Raw genomic sequence first — 15,413 nt, forward strand, 5'->3', positions numbered from 1 at the left:
CAAAGACCACTCTATCCAGTAAAACTATCATTTAAAATTGAAGGTGACATAAGAGCTCCCTCCACCCAAAAAAAGCTAAAGGAGTTCACTACCAGTATTGCAAGAAATGTGAAAGGGCCTGCTTTAAGAAGAAATACAGAGAAACATAGGTATAAAGAATAAAATGGCAATTAGCACCTTTCAATAATAACCTTAATTATAAATAAATCAAATGCTTCAATCAAAAGACATAGGGTAGCTGAATGGTAAGAAAGCAAGACCCATATATATGCTATCCACAAGAGACCCACCTCAGAATGAAAGATACACAGACTGAAAGTGAAGGGATGGGAAAAAAATATTCCATGCAAATAGAAACGGAAAAAAAAAAAAAGTTGGTGTAGCAATGCTTATATCTGACAAAACAGACTTCAAAACAAAGGTCATAACAAGAGACAAAGTAAGATCACTACATAATAGTAACGGGATTGATCCAACAAACATGTGCACCCAACATAGGAGCACCTAAATACAGAAAGAAAATTTTGTTGGAAATTAAGGAAAAGATCAACAGTAATATAGTCATGGTAGGAGATTTTCACACCCCACTGTCATCAAAGCACAGAACTTCCAAACAAAAAATCAACAAGGCAACGGCGACCTTAAATAACACTCTGAATTGGACGGATTTAATTGATACTCACAGAACATTTCATCCCAAAGCAGAATATACATTACTCTCAAGTGCACATGGAACATTCTCAAAGATAGACGACATGCTAGGATACAAAGTAAGTATTAAATTCAAGAATACTGAAATCATATCAAGCATCTTCACGGACCACATGGCATAAAAATAGAAATCAACTACAGAAGATTGAGGTCCTCAGAGTTTTCTTTGTGTGGGTTGTAGCTATCAATTTTTACTATATAAGAAATTAGAGCTAAGAAAAATTTAATAATGTTTTAAAAGAACAAAAATAGTTTATTATATGATAACATAAACAGCATATTCTTGTAAAAAATATTTTCGAAAGCAAAACCATTTGTAGGAAAGTAACAGTTTTACATTTTTGCAAGTCTCTAAGTCTCGCTTCACAGAAGCTGTTGGATTCTCCCATCTGTAGCTGGGTTGTTGCACTATTGCACATCGTGTGGCCTGCAGGAAACTCGGCTGTGCTGTACCATTCATCCTCCTCCATAACTTTACTTTAAAGCTGAGGTTTCAAGTTAACATTCCCCCCCTTCTGGAAGACACATGAAGGTGATAAAGTATCTACAATCATCAGGCATCTATCCCTAATGAAAACCATTAAGCCCAAACTAAATTATAGTCATTTTCTATGTACAAAAAATTTAAGAGAAATGTGAGAGAATCTACAAAACCACCAATTATATTGCTTTATTTTTTTAAAAATATATTTTTATTGATTTCAGAGAGGAAGGGTGAGGGATAGAAACATCAATGATGAGAATCACTGATTGGCTGCCTCCTGCATGCTCCTTACTGGGGATTGAGCCCACAACCTGGGCATATGCCCTGACCAGAAATTGAACCCTGACCTCCTGGTTCACAGGCTCACGCTCAACCACTGAGCCACACTGGCTGGGCACAAATTATACTGCTTTAAATCTTGGCATACCCTAGATGTTGAGAATAAACAGGTATCCTATCAGCAGATTTCCATTTCTCTTCTCAAAGGCACAGTATGGGAGATGAATCCAGCAAAGGGGTCTTTCTTGGGCTCCAGTGCCCCTACCTGTCACTGACAAGTGCTACCATACATGAAACCACCCATCCCTGCAGACCCAATGACAGTCTGGAGCTCATTTCAACTGCTCCTTAGGCCCCTTCAGGCTGGACTTCTGATTTCTTTTTTCTTTTTGACCCTGAATTCGAAAGAGCTTCTTCCTGAGATCCTTCTGCCGCTTCAGTTTCTCTTCCTCCTCCTTCTGCTTTGCTTTGAAGTGTTCTTTATTGTGCAGATGCCGCTGCTCCTTGGCCTTCTTCATCTTCTGACGGTGCACTGTACTCAGAGCATCCAGCAGCGCAAGGACCTGACAAGGCAAAGCCCGGTGAGCATCGGTGTATTCTTACACTCACTGCGTGCCTGCCTTCTAAGGGCCACGGGTATCAACACTGACTACAAAACTAGGAGCCATTCATGATACAAATGAACGTTAACCTAGTGAAATTTATTCTGAACTAGGAAATTATAATTTGCATGAAGATATATGTAGGAGTCTATTTACTTAGCAAAATACTTTAATAATGACCTTCACCACAAACTACCTTTGTTAGTCATTCTTGGATACTATGTACAACCAATTAACACAGAGTGACTCATCAGCTGTGTACCAATTCTTCCCATCAAAATGCATGAGACAGAGCATAGCTGAACAGAAGAGGGGAAATGGACTCTAGCTTTCCTCTAACTTCCAGTTCTTAGGGCCTTGAATTATTCTGGCCCTTATCCTTCCTGAGGAAAAATGAGAACACAGTGGAAATGCCAAGTGTGCTACCGAAAGCATTATTTTCACATCTAAATGCCACGTGCAATAAGCCACCCGTTAACAGTACCTTTCTTTCATGAGGCTCCCGTATGACGGCTGGTCTCAGCCTGTCCTTTGGTATCTTGCCTGCCTTTGCTTGGGTCTTAGGCTTGGTCTTAAAGGGCAGGGCCTTCTGTAAGGCTTTCGGAATGTGTAGTGAATTAAAATGTTTCTTCTGCCTCACAATCAGCTGAAAAACAAACAAACAAACAAACAAACAAACAAACAAACAAAGGCTGATATAAATTATGATCTACATGCATTTAAAACCTGCATAAAATCTTCTCAATGGATTGACTTTTTCCACAAGATTAGTAACACCAGAATCTGCTGACAATCAGAAATAAGGATTCAATCAAACATCAAACATGGACTGCCTCAAAAGACATGCATAACTCTAGGCTAAACAGAGAAATATACAGAATATTTGCAATTCTTCCAAGAATTCAAATGTGCCTATTTCTACAATATGGACGATGGGAGTCTTCACAGAGCAGATAAAAAGATCCAAAATCTCCTCAAATGGAAAAGTCTGGCCTTATCTGTGGAGCACTGAGGTGGTTTTTCTAGCCGAACAAGAATAATCTCGCTGTTCATCTTTACTATTAGCCTCTCTGGAATTAAGGACATAGTTCTTCCTCAAAGCCAGTGTCCCCACCCGATTCTCACTGAGAAGTTTAACTTTGTTCTGTTGCTAATGGAAGGCCAGCTGAGAAAACTGAGATTTAAACAACAAATGAAGGCAGTGTAAGCTCTACATTCAAATTTTAAAGTAATCTAAATTCTATGCTTAAATTCAGATGACTAAATTTGTTAACTGTCTCAGAACTAGTTAGTAAGTAGAGAGTTTTGTCCTACATCTTTACCTAGGTCAACATCAACTATATAAACAATATTTCTGCTATGTCCTTAAATTTATTATTAAAGACAGCATCTATAATAATATTCAATATTCTGTTTTAAGAAACTAAAATACTTTAGAATGAAAGAAATAAGAGAAATCACCTTCTCAAAAAGAGTAAGCACCACAGACTGGACAAGAGGTGCCAGGAGCTTAAGTGCAGCATATTCTAAGAGACTTGAATGTAATACGGTTCAAAATCTTATGAGCTATTTTATAGAAAAAGTGATGCCCAAGCCTGGCCGGCGTGGCTCAGATAGTTGAGCGTCAGCCTATGAACCAGGAGGTCACAGGTTCAATCCCTGGTCAGGGCATATGCCCGGTTGCAGGCTTGATCCCCAGTTGGGAATGTGCAGGAGGCAGCCAATCAATGATTCTTTCTCATCACTGATGGTTCTCCTTCTCCCTCCTTTTCTTTGAAATCAATAAAAACATATTTTAAAATTTTTTAAAAAGAAAGAAAAAGTAATGCCCGGGAACCTTCTGTCTCAGGCAGAGAGCAGACTGATACCTTGAACTACCATCTTATTACAAAACAATTAAATATCCTGCATTAAAACAACTCTTTCAAATGTATTGTTAACCTGCAAAGAAATAATGAACGTTTTGAGACCAAAATCTAAATGAAAATGAGAATCCAGACAGGTACTAAGAACTTAAAATAAAAAAAAGTACTGACGAAGCCAGACTGGCAAGGATATGGACCAGCCAGAACTCTGGTAGCTGTTAGCGGGAGCCTCCCTGGGTCTGACTCCAATACGACAGGCATCATACGCTGAAGCAGAACACACGCTGCTCTGCAACCTGGCAGCCCCACCCGTGGGGACCTGGGCAACAAAAATGGGTGCTCGTGCACACCAAACAAGTCGTACGTGTGTCCTCAGAACAGCATTTATAATGGCCAAATATTGGAATTAAAGTCCATCAGTAGATAAACTGACATCGTCATATAACAGAATTCTCCTAGATAATAACGACAAATGAATGTCTGCTATATACAAGAACATGGGTGAATTTCGTAATACTACTGGAAGAAGCCAGGCCAAATATATGCTCTATTTTATAAAACTCAAAAACAGGCAGACCTCATTTACATGTCAGGAGTCAGAATCAGACAGTGAGTGTCTCTGAGGTGGAGGAGGAGTGACTGGGAGAGGTCATGGGGGGCTTCTGTTGTGCTGGTAATTTATTGCTTCATCCAGGTGATGGCAAGCTGAGTGTGTTAAAATCACTGAGTTATACACTTCTGATTTGAATAGACAATGAAAAGTTTAAGTCTATTTTCCAAATCACAGAAGCAATTATTACCACTTTGCAGTGTTTCTTCTAAAATAGTCTATGAACATACAGCATGTTCATTCAAATTTAATGTTAGACTCTCTACTTGAAAATTCAAAGCACAGGAAATGTTACATACAAAGCATGTGGACAACCCATCTACAGAGCACATGCGTGACTGTACCTTATACAGAGAATCCTTGTTGGGCTTTAGTTTGACACGATGGGCGAGCCGGAGTTGACCAGTTGTCCGCATTCCTGACCAGGTATCTTTCTCACCAACTGGTTTCAACAAAGATGTTACTGGGTTATAGAAGGCTGGAATGGAGACAGGATACCAAGTTCTCATGAAGACAATATCTGGAAAGAGAGGAAATTTACTTTAACATTTTCAGAAGGTTCATATCCATATGTCAAACAAAGAACAAAACATTCATCCCAAACTTCTCACGCTGGTTGCACAGAATTTGAAGACAGATTTTACCAAGTGAACTAATCTGGAACTTCACAAAACTTTTACCGGTGTGAACCACATGGCTCCAGTACAGCGTGACTGGCACACTGCAAAGCTGCTCCGACCAGGAGAGCTGGAGCTGACCCCAGCTTTCTAAAGACCTGAACTGCACTTGTAACCCACACCAGATGGAAACCAATAAAAAGGTATTTACCGCTCATCAGCAACTTATCCTCAAAGGTGGCCCGGAAAGCGCCTTCGGGGGCTCGGAGTGCTTTCTTGATCTGTCCCCTTATTCCACTGACAGTGCGAATCACAGCACCTTCAAATTTGGCCACTTCTAAGGCGGAATTAAACATTCCCTACAGGTATACACATATATAAAAAAATGCATACACACAAAATCAGATACTTTACTTCTTAGTTCATAACTACATCCTTGGTTATAAAACATAGAACTCAGTGAAGGGCGATAAAGGTAATAATCAAACTATTTCCCCCCTAAAGTGGAATTACTAGATTAAAAAGAATACAACTCTGTTTTATTTTCCCCAAAATAACATAATTAAGACTCTATTGTGGGCTCATTCATTATCATGCTCATCACTGATATCGAATAGAAGATACTTGTTAGTCTGAACTAGCCTGGATAGCCTCTGCTGTCCAGCTCATTTCCTATTACTTAGGTGCACACACTCAGCAAATAAAGAGCTAGGTAAATGCTATAAGAACATTTTATAATCATCTTAACTCTGTGTTAGTGGGAACATCCCTCAATGAAAGTTTCAATAAATGTCATTCAAACCACCCTCCGATGTTATACCGCGTGAGTGTCCATCTCTTATACCCTTGTCCACAAATTAAGAATGGTTTTGTCTATTTTTCTACTGATCTGTCTGATAAACCTATGATTTTAATCTTTTCTTAACACAAACCAAAAAGGCAGGAAACAAAGCCCAATGAAAGATTACACATATTAGCTCTATGACAGTCTCTCTGGAAGGAATAGCCTCAATTACTAAATATCTCTATTGTATTTCACCTTAACATTGCTGGGCATATTTAAGTAACACAGAAACCAACAGAAAAAAGTAAACTAAAAATACCAAAGACCAAGTTTATTTAAATTCCTTTTCTGAAAACATTAGACCTACATTTTAGAAGTATTTCACTGTTCCTTTAATAATACAAGGGAGAGGCAAAAGTAGATTTACAGTTATAATACAAATAAATAATATAACAATAAATAATACAAGAATAAACTATATTCACAACTGTAAAGTTACTTTTGCCCATCCCTATAATATACATTTATAAATATGTAAATATACAGACCTTAATGAATGAAGTATTCTTGAAAATTTTATATGGAAAACCAGTTAACTTTAATTTCTTCACAATTTTTATGGATTTATCCAAATCAAGAACAATTCCTGTGGCAGCTATCCGGAAATCAGGCTAAAAAGGAAACCCCCAAAATTTGAATACAGGAATAATATCAGCAAGAGAACAACTACAATTCTCTCTGATATAGTAAATTAGCAAAGTGCACTTCACTTACAATGAGCTAAGAAAAAAAGAGTATCTGAACATGCAAAACAGTATTTTAACAAAAGCAATCTGAAACTATAATGAACGTAAGCCAAACTAATGTTGATGTCTTCAGTATTTTCCTGAATGAGGGTGATCTCATAGTAACATAGTTTCACAACAATGACTTATCTGAGATAAAAAAGAACATGAAAGTTTGGTTATAATGTTTAAGAAATTAAATTTCAGACCTCAGGGTGGGTTCCATCTGTTCACTATTCTGTTTTCTTTTCTGATAAATGGGGCCAATAAAACCCACTCTGATTGATCACATGAAGACGGTGTGAGCATACTTTGCTAACCCAACATTACAGGGTGTAGCCTTATGTCTAGCTAGTATCTGATATATCCCCAAAACCTAGTATAGTACTTAGCACATGGTGAATACTGCTTACATATTTTTAGAAAAACACGTCCAAAAAGTGCATAAAAATATAAAATGTCCTCAGTACCATTACAATTCTTCTACCTCCCTCTTCTTTACTCCCATAATCTACTTAAAAAGATGCAGGAAAATTAAAAGCAAAGAAATTTACTATACACACTAAAAATGAGCAATTTTCCACTTTAAGTATCATGTACACATTCTATATTTAAGATATATCTCAAACACAATATATAAAATAAAACATCCGAGATATTTACTGTTGTGCCATCGACAAACTGTACTGCCAAGAATCCAGTTCCTTGTGGAGTAATAGGACCTTGAATAAAACAGTAAAAAATATATAGTGAACCACAAAATTTAGAATCTATTTTACACGCATATATATTCCAATCCAAAAAAAAAAGAGAATTGGGATTTCATAAAATGAAAACTATAATGATAAAGCTTAAACGTTTAAATTAACCTAAAGGCCAATTATTCTAATCACATTTTACCCCAAAAGGCTGCTCCACAATGCATGTGCTGAGGGGTGTATTTTAGAAGCCTTTGTCTTCCATTGTGGTCTTCGATATAATACAGTGGGATGGTCTGAAACCTCCTCCACCCTACAGAAAAAATGATTGGATCTCGGGACTTGAGAATTTTCTTATACCAACGATGTTTCTTGAGACGCATCTGAGGGGAGAAGAGATTTCAATAAGATTATTCAGTGAAAGTATGTCCCAAAAAACCTCAACGATCATATCAGACACAAAGGGTACCTACCTGTACATAGCCAACACTGCCCTCACTATTGCCCAAACCACCCAAAATAATTGGGTAATGGGGGTCAAAGTTAAGCACGAATTCACAGGGGACATTCTCTATCTCAATTCGGACATACATCCCAGGTCGAAAACCCTCATATTGAACTCTGGCTTCATCATCTTGGTCTTCAAATTCTGCTCGGTTAAGCTGTATAAGAGAGGGGGGGACAACACAATAAGAAACCCACAATACTGTTATCTTTAATAAATGTATGATCAATATATAAAAAATAAGCTATTTCAAAATAAACAATCTATAAAAAGAATTATTTAGGCTTTATCCTAATTAAAAATAATATATATTCTATCTTCACATTTTTTCAGGATATGTCCCAATAATTTTCTTCTCTGTTGTTCCAACATATAGCAAACATCAGCAACTCAGAAAGGAGCCGTAATGTTGATCAGCAAACACCCTCAACGTTCCCCAGTACACACTTTCTTCTTTTATTCTCCAAATAATTAGTTCACACTTTTTCTCCTTTTTTCAGTCACCCAATATCCAACCCCTCATCCTCATTCTTAGCTGCTGTTTCCTAATTCACTCAAAAGTTAAGCATCTATAAGAACTTCAACACTCAATCTCTCTACCAGGGTTTACACCCATGGCCTTTCATTATAGCTCTACACTGTTCAATATGGTAGCCACAGATGACTTTTCAAATTGAAATTATTAAAATTAAATAAAAAATTTTAAATTCAGTTCCTTGGTCACATTTCAAGTGGCCAGTATCAACATGTGGCTAGTGGCTACAATACAGTACAGCAGAGTTCTATTGGGTGGTTGTTATAGATTATACTAGAGGCCCAGTACACGAAATTTGTGCATGGGTGGGTCCTTAGGCCTGGCCAGTGATCAGGGCTGATCAGGTTCCCCGTCTCCTCTTTCCCTTGCCACACGTGTCCATTGCCACCCACCTCCAGTTCCCAGTCCGGGGCCTGGCCCCGATCAGGTGATCAGGACCTGGGGGGGGGGGGGGGGCAGGGGGTGACTGGGAGGTTGGCTTGCCGGCTGGGGGGAGTGGCCAATTACCACTGAAGTGGGCAGGTGGTGGGCTGATTGGGCCTACTGGCCTGGGAGAGGGACAGAGGGAGGAACCCAGGAGGTTGGCCGCTGGCCCCGAGGAGGGAGCTGGCCCTCAGCCCCCCTGGGAAAGGGGCCACGTCTGCCGCCACCCATCCCCAGTTCCTTGTTCCAGCCCAGGGGCCTGGCCCGGAGGTTGGCCTGATCAGGTGATATCTATATATAGATACCAATCTATTCAATTTCACTTATACACTAGGAATCATCCACTCCTGGACTTCATTCCAATATCTTACCTATTATTTCTCTCATCTTAAAATTTCCCTTTGACTCCACTTCCTTCAACTAGAATCCCATTTTTCTGCTTCTTTCTGAAGAAAATTGCCACAGAAGTTTTCTATAGTTGCAGTCTCCATTTCCTCTTCTCCCATTCTCTTAAATTCCCTAAAACTGGACTTTAACCCACACTCGATAAAAATGTTTGCAGTCACATAAAGGCCTCAACATTCCTAATCTAGTGGTCAATTTTGTCTTAATCATAGTTAACACATCAGCAAGATTTGAAATAATGTCTCATTTCCTCTGTAGTAGCTTCCAGCATACCTGGTATTCCCCTAGATTCCTTAGGTCTCCCGAGCACTGCTCCATCCCCACTGCTGCCTCTTCCTCCGCCAGCTTACAATGGGGCACCGTGTCAGTACTGGTCCTCTCCTCTTCTCTCTACACTCACTCCCTCGTCATCCCATCCATCGCACGGCTGTAAGCAGCATCTAGCTCTAAGCCCCTGGCCCCAACCCTCTCAGCTTGACACTCTCCTTGTCTGAAAGAAAACCCAAACCTAACAGATCTAAACTTCATCTTCCCAGACAAACCTATACCAACTAAAGCTTTTCTATCTTACTTATGAAAACTCAGTTCTTCCAGTAAGTCATCCTTATTTTCTCTCACACACCCCCTGAATTTCACATTCAGGAAATCATATTGGTCTACTTTTTAAACAAAGTATACCCAGAATTTGATTTTCTTTCACCTCCACTACCACACACCTCCCCATCCCCCAGTGTGAGTTACTTTAATCTTAACAAACTCTTGCCAGAGCAACCCTCTCAAGGTAATTAGATCACACATATCTATCCTCTGCTCAAATGGGCCCCATTTCACTGAGTGAACCAGTCAAGACCTTTACAATGGCCCGTGAGGTTCTAGGTGAGTTAAACTGTAAATGCCTGAAGCAAAGACTTCAGAACTTTTATATTTCTTAGTCACAGTCTGTGTAAGGTCAGTACAGACTTGAGACACTATGTTAATGACGAACCAGCAGATCCTTTTGACTAGATGAAGGTCTAGGTTGATCACATTTTCACAAATGATATACTTAACTGGCATAAGGCAAAGTGTGTTCCAGTTTTCAGAGACTCCTGTGCCCACTTGTCAAAGCACTCGCCATCAACTGCGCACACATCTTTGTGTCTTTCAGAGTGAGGTCAGCCTCCCCGGGCAGGAGGGCTAGACTATCTCCCTTTCAGCATCCCACATGCCTCTTTATCTCCACATCTGACCTTAACTCAAAATACCCCTGAACTCTGAGAGTTTCAGGCAACCCTTCCTGCAGACACTGGTGTGTGCATCAGCCACACAGGCCAAGAATCACCTCCCCATTCAAATGATTTCATTATGGTTCTAGGGAGCAGTAATATGAATGCTAAGGCAACGCTGGCATTTAAATAAACGCACTGCCTCAAATAACTACACAGTGAGATCCTCAAAAGTGGCGGCAGTGTCTCAGCCATTTCTGTTTCCTCACTTAATTCTTGGAACAAAATAGGAACTGGTATCTTCTGATTTCTTGCAGAAACAGAGGACTGCATGAATAAACACGAATGCACACACTCATCTTCACCTCAACCTTGGAGTCCAAACGAGAAGGCACAGAGGTAGATCAGGGAGCAGAGAGCTAAAGAAGTTAAGGATTCACAACACTGTATTACAGCCTTGAAATGAGGCTGATAGGGTCTGAGTTTTCTTACCTGTGCTTGTTTATGCATTTCTCCTTTAAGATCATCAAAGTACGTGCTTTCTCCTTCATCATACTCTGCATCAAACATCTCCTTCAATTTTCTCTTCTTATCCAAATGCTTTTTCTTGGCACTTTCCTCTGCAGAGGAGTCAATTTCTTCTTTAACTTCTTCCTCTACATCTTCAGTCTTAAATTTCCAGAAGAGAAAATTTTGTAAAAGTTTGTGAAAATCTTTTCTTTAGCTTTAAAGCAGACTTAAAAAGTTCTACTGAGCTGCAAAAATCTAAGTTATGATCATCATGAAACAAAACAAACCACAGCCTTGAGCTCTAAAGAACATGCATTGCTACAAGAGACATTTAGACATCTGCATTACAATGAACTGCAATTCCTTAGTCTGTCTGGGAATGCCAAATGTGAATAAAATAGCAGCAAGTGTCCCCACCCAGATACTGTTCTAAAAAATCTTAGGGAGAACAGAGAATTGGTTTTTCTAAATGGCTTTTTTTTGTCTTAGATATGAATATTTTCTTCTTTTTCCTGCTTTCTATTGAATTCATTGGGGTGACATTGGTTAATGAAATTATCTAAGTTCTGGGTGTACATTTCTATAATACAAATTCTGTATAAATTCTGTATATTGTATTATGTGTTCACCATCCCAAGTCAACTCTCCATCACCATTTATCTCCCCTATACCTTCTTCTACCTACCCCTACCTGCTCAACGTGCCCCCCACCCCTTCTCTCTGGTACATACCATACTATTGTCTGTGTCCATGGGGTTTGCTTTTTTTTTTTAATCCCTTCACCTTTTTCACCCAGCCCCTGAATCCCCTCCCCTCTGACAGCCGTCAGTGTATTCTTTATCTATGAGTCTGTTTCTATTGTTTATTTTGTACATTAGATTCCATATATGATTTAAGAACAGGAGAATGATGGCAAAAATAATGGTGGAGAGGAAGACAGTGACCTAAAAGCTGAAACTTTCAATGACTGAAGAATCATAACAAGAAGAGGTAATAGGTATCACTCCAAAAATCAAGAATAACAAGTAGCCCAGACTCAGTGTGTCTCAGTGGTTGGGCATCAACCCATGAACCAGATCAAGGTTCAATTCCTGGTCAGGGCATATATCCAGGTTGCAGGCTCGATCCCCAGTAGGGGGCATGCAGGAGGCAGCTGATTTTTTATTCTCTCCCATCACTGATGTTTCTTTTATGTTGTTGTTAATCCTCACCAGAGGGTATTTTTCCATTGATTTTTAGAGATTGGAAGGGATGAGCAGGGAGACAGAGAGAAACATCGATGTGAGAAAGACACATTGATTGGTTGCCTCCCGCAGGCAACCCGATCTGGGCCGGGGATCTAGCCTACAACCAAACTACATGCCCTTGACCAGAATCAAACCCGGGACCCTTCAGTCCAAGGGCCGATGCTCTAACCATTGAGCCAAATCAGTTAAGGCTCACCATTGATGTTTCTATCTCTCTCCCCCTCTCCCTTCTTTTCTCTGAAAATCAATAAAGACATTTTATATACATAAAAAGAAAGAATAACAAGTAAACCAATAACCTTTGATCTGTCCCCACCCTCCATGTTTTCAGGAAGGAATCCATCCAGTCTCTAATCGACACAGACAACAAGATTAGAATGTCTCAAAATAGGCCTATCTCAGAATATACTGACCAGTTACAGGACCAGAGGCTGACAGCTTCCTGGCAAAGTCATACCTGAGTATCCAGGCCTGATTTTCCCTTGTGCACGTCCCCTGTTTCCAAGTCTTCAAAGTCCCCATAGAGCTCCTCTGGGAAAAGAACATCCAAATGACTCATCTCTGAACAGGGTGCGTATGACACTCTAGTACTACCCGCTCCAGGTGGACAGTGTGTTCTGCACCCCAAACTTCATTGTTACTATTCCTATCACTACGCACCCCAGAAGAAGGCAGGACTGTTAAACCTTATTACATCACCTGTTCAGTTTAAGTAAACAAGCCCAATCCACATTTCCATACTTTCCTTCAATATCCCACACAACCAAGAGCTATTTTTCCAGTATAGGTAATTGACACTGTAGCAGAGATGCACACAGAGGTGGCATGAGTGGCCCTGCAGATGAGACCCCCAAAAACCAAAAATTTCAAGTGACTTGAAAAGCCATGGCTTAGATAACAAGCACATGTGAGAAAGTCTCACCAGTAAGCTCAACACAATGGTGACAAACCAAGGGAAAAATCTTAGATTATAAGAGTAGTGCCTAAAACAGTGCTGAGCCGACATGAAGAGCCCATTCATTCATTCAGTTGTTTTTGAAGTGCTAAGTTTAATTATGAATATTACCCTTAAAAGAAATAGACAAGTTAAAAGTTCTCTGGGAGGCAACTTCAGAAGGATATTAAAACATTTTCATATAAGAAAGAGTCAAAGAACCTAAGAGCCAAAGGAAATATAAAAGATGGGAAGATTCTATTGTAATGAAAACAAAAAATAGGATATTTAGAAATAAACAAAAAACGTACAAGATCTTTAATTAAATATTATAAAGGCTTTACTATGCTACCAAAGGTCACATGGAATAACATTAGCTAACACTTTCAAGTGTTTTACATTCCAGGCACCGCTCTAAGTAATTTACATGTCTTAACTACATTTTTTAACTTGGCCCAGTGAAGAAGGTATTATTAATATTATCTACTGAACAAATAAAGAGTACCATGTTTTTGGAAAGGAAGACTCAATATCATTAAGATTCCAATTCTCCCTTCAACACAATTATAATACAAATAGCCACCAAGAATTTCTAGGCTGGAAAAGATTGAGTATACATGTTTCCTTTGTTCTTCTCAACTATCTATAATAATAAAAGTGTAATATGCTAATTAGACCGGATGTAGCTACGGCTGCAAGGGAAGCCCGGGTCCCGGGTTCCAGAGGGAAGCCAGGGCCGGCAGCCAGGTGAAGGAAGGCCTACTATTGTACGAATTTCGTGCCCCGGGCCTCTAGTGTATAAACAACCAACTCCAGAAATAATAAATGAGTACAAACAATTGAAAACCTCAAGAAAAAAAACTGAAGAACCAAATGGAAATTATAGAACCGAAAAATACAATTAACAGAAAAGAAAAGAGCCCAGCCAGCGTGGCTCAGTGGTTGAGCGTCGACCTATGAACCAGGAGGTTCGATTCCTGGTCAGGGCACATACCTGGGTTGTGGGCTTGATCCCCAGTGTGGGGCGTGCAGGAGGCAGTCGATCAATGACTCTCTCTCTCTCATCATTGATGTTTGACTCTCTCTCATCATTGATGTTTCTTTCTTTCTCTCCCTCTCCATTCCTCTCTGAAATCAATAAAAATATATTTAAAAAAAGAAAAAAGAAAAAAACCTAATTAGATGGTTCAATAATAAGAACAGAGATGACAGAGGACAGAATCAGAGAACTTGAGGCCTGATCAATAGAACTTACCCAATCTGAACAACCTTGAGCAAAAGAAAAGCCTTGGGGGGATACAGACACATATATAATACCTTAATCAATAAAGAAAAAGGAAAAAGAAAAAGCCAAAAAGTAAATGATCAGAGGCTAATGGACATGTGGGACAGAAACAAACAATCCAACACATATCATCAAAGTCTTGCCAGGAAGACTGAGGCTGAAAGAAATAATGTCAAGATTCCTAAATTTGGTGAAGACAAACCTACAAACTTAAGAAAATGAGCAAATCTCAAACAGTAAATCCAATAAAATCCACACCAATTAAACTTCTGAAAACTAAAAACAAAGAAAAAAATCTTGAAAGCATCCAGAAAGAAATGACAGATTACTTGTAGGGGCACACCAATTCCAGTAACGGCATATTTCTCCTCTGAAATCACGTAGGCCACCAAGACGTGGCACATTTTTCAAGTGCTGAAAAAAAGGAATTGTCATTGATGATCAATTCTTTATCTGGTGAAACTACCCTTGGGAAATAAAAAGACATTCTCAGACAAAGGAAAACTACAGGAATTTGTCATTAGCATAGCTACCTTTAAAAATGACTAAAGAAATTTCTTAAGCAGAAAGGAAATTAGAAAAGGAGAAATCTAGGACCATCAGGAAAAAAAGATCAGAAATATCAATACATAAGCTATCCTTCTTCTCATGAATTTAAAAAATTATATTTGATTAAAAAAAAAAAATGATACCCTTGTCTAATACTCAAGCCAATGATATCTTTAAAAGAGACCTGAATGTAAGAAGCAAGGTTTCCACATGTTACTCAAAGTGGCAAAATGTTAATGTCAGTAGGCTATTATATTACAGTATGTGATCGAAATACCCAAAGCAAACACTACAAAAACCATACAAGGAGACACACTGAAAAAAAACACTATAGCCCAGCCAGTGTGGCTCCCTGGTTGAACCAGGAGGTCCTCAGTTCG

At 39.1% G+C, this 15,413-nt stretch overlaps 1 protein-coding gene across 2 annotated transcripts in view; it reads right to left on the minus strand.

The window, feature by feature from the left end:
- Positions 1-295: 295 nt before the first annotated feature.
- BMS1 (BMS1 ribosome biogenesis factor) overlaps positions 296-15,413 on the minus strand; it is a 59,014-nt gene continuing 43,896 nt past the window's right edge. For both annotated transcript variants that reach the window (XM_079793578.1, XM_079793577.1), the window contains exons 14-23: positions 12,723-12,796; positions 11,001-11,177; positions 7,909-8,097; positions 7,638-7,818; positions 7,401-7,459; positions 6,501-6,623; positions 5,380-5,527; positions 4,896-5,071; positions 2,561-2,722; positions 296-2,037 (exon numbers count right to left, since the gene is read on the minus strand). In XM_079793578.1, the coding sequence (XP_079649704.1) occupies positions 1,807-2,037; positions 2,561-2,722; positions 4,896-5,071; positions 5,380-5,527; positions 6,501-6,623; positions 7,401-7,459; positions 7,638-7,818; positions 7,909-8,097; positions 11,001-11,177; positions 12,723-12,796 (1,520 nt within the window). In that variant the 3' untranslated portion in view covers positions 296-1,806. The remainder of the gene's footprint in view (positions 2,038-2,560; positions 2,723-4,895; positions 5,072-5,379; positions 5,528-6,500; positions 6,624-7,400; positions 7,460-7,637; positions 7,819-7,908; positions 8,098-11,000; positions 11,178-12,722; positions 12,797-15,413) is intronic.

This window comes from Cnephaeus nilssonii, assembly GCF_951640355.1.
Source record: "Cnephaeus nilssonii genome assembly, chromosome: 16".
In the NCBI taxonomy this organism is placed as follows: domain Eukaryota; kingdom Metazoa; phylum Chordata; class Mammalia; order Chiroptera; family Vespertilionidae; genus Cnephaeus; species Cnephaeus nilssonii.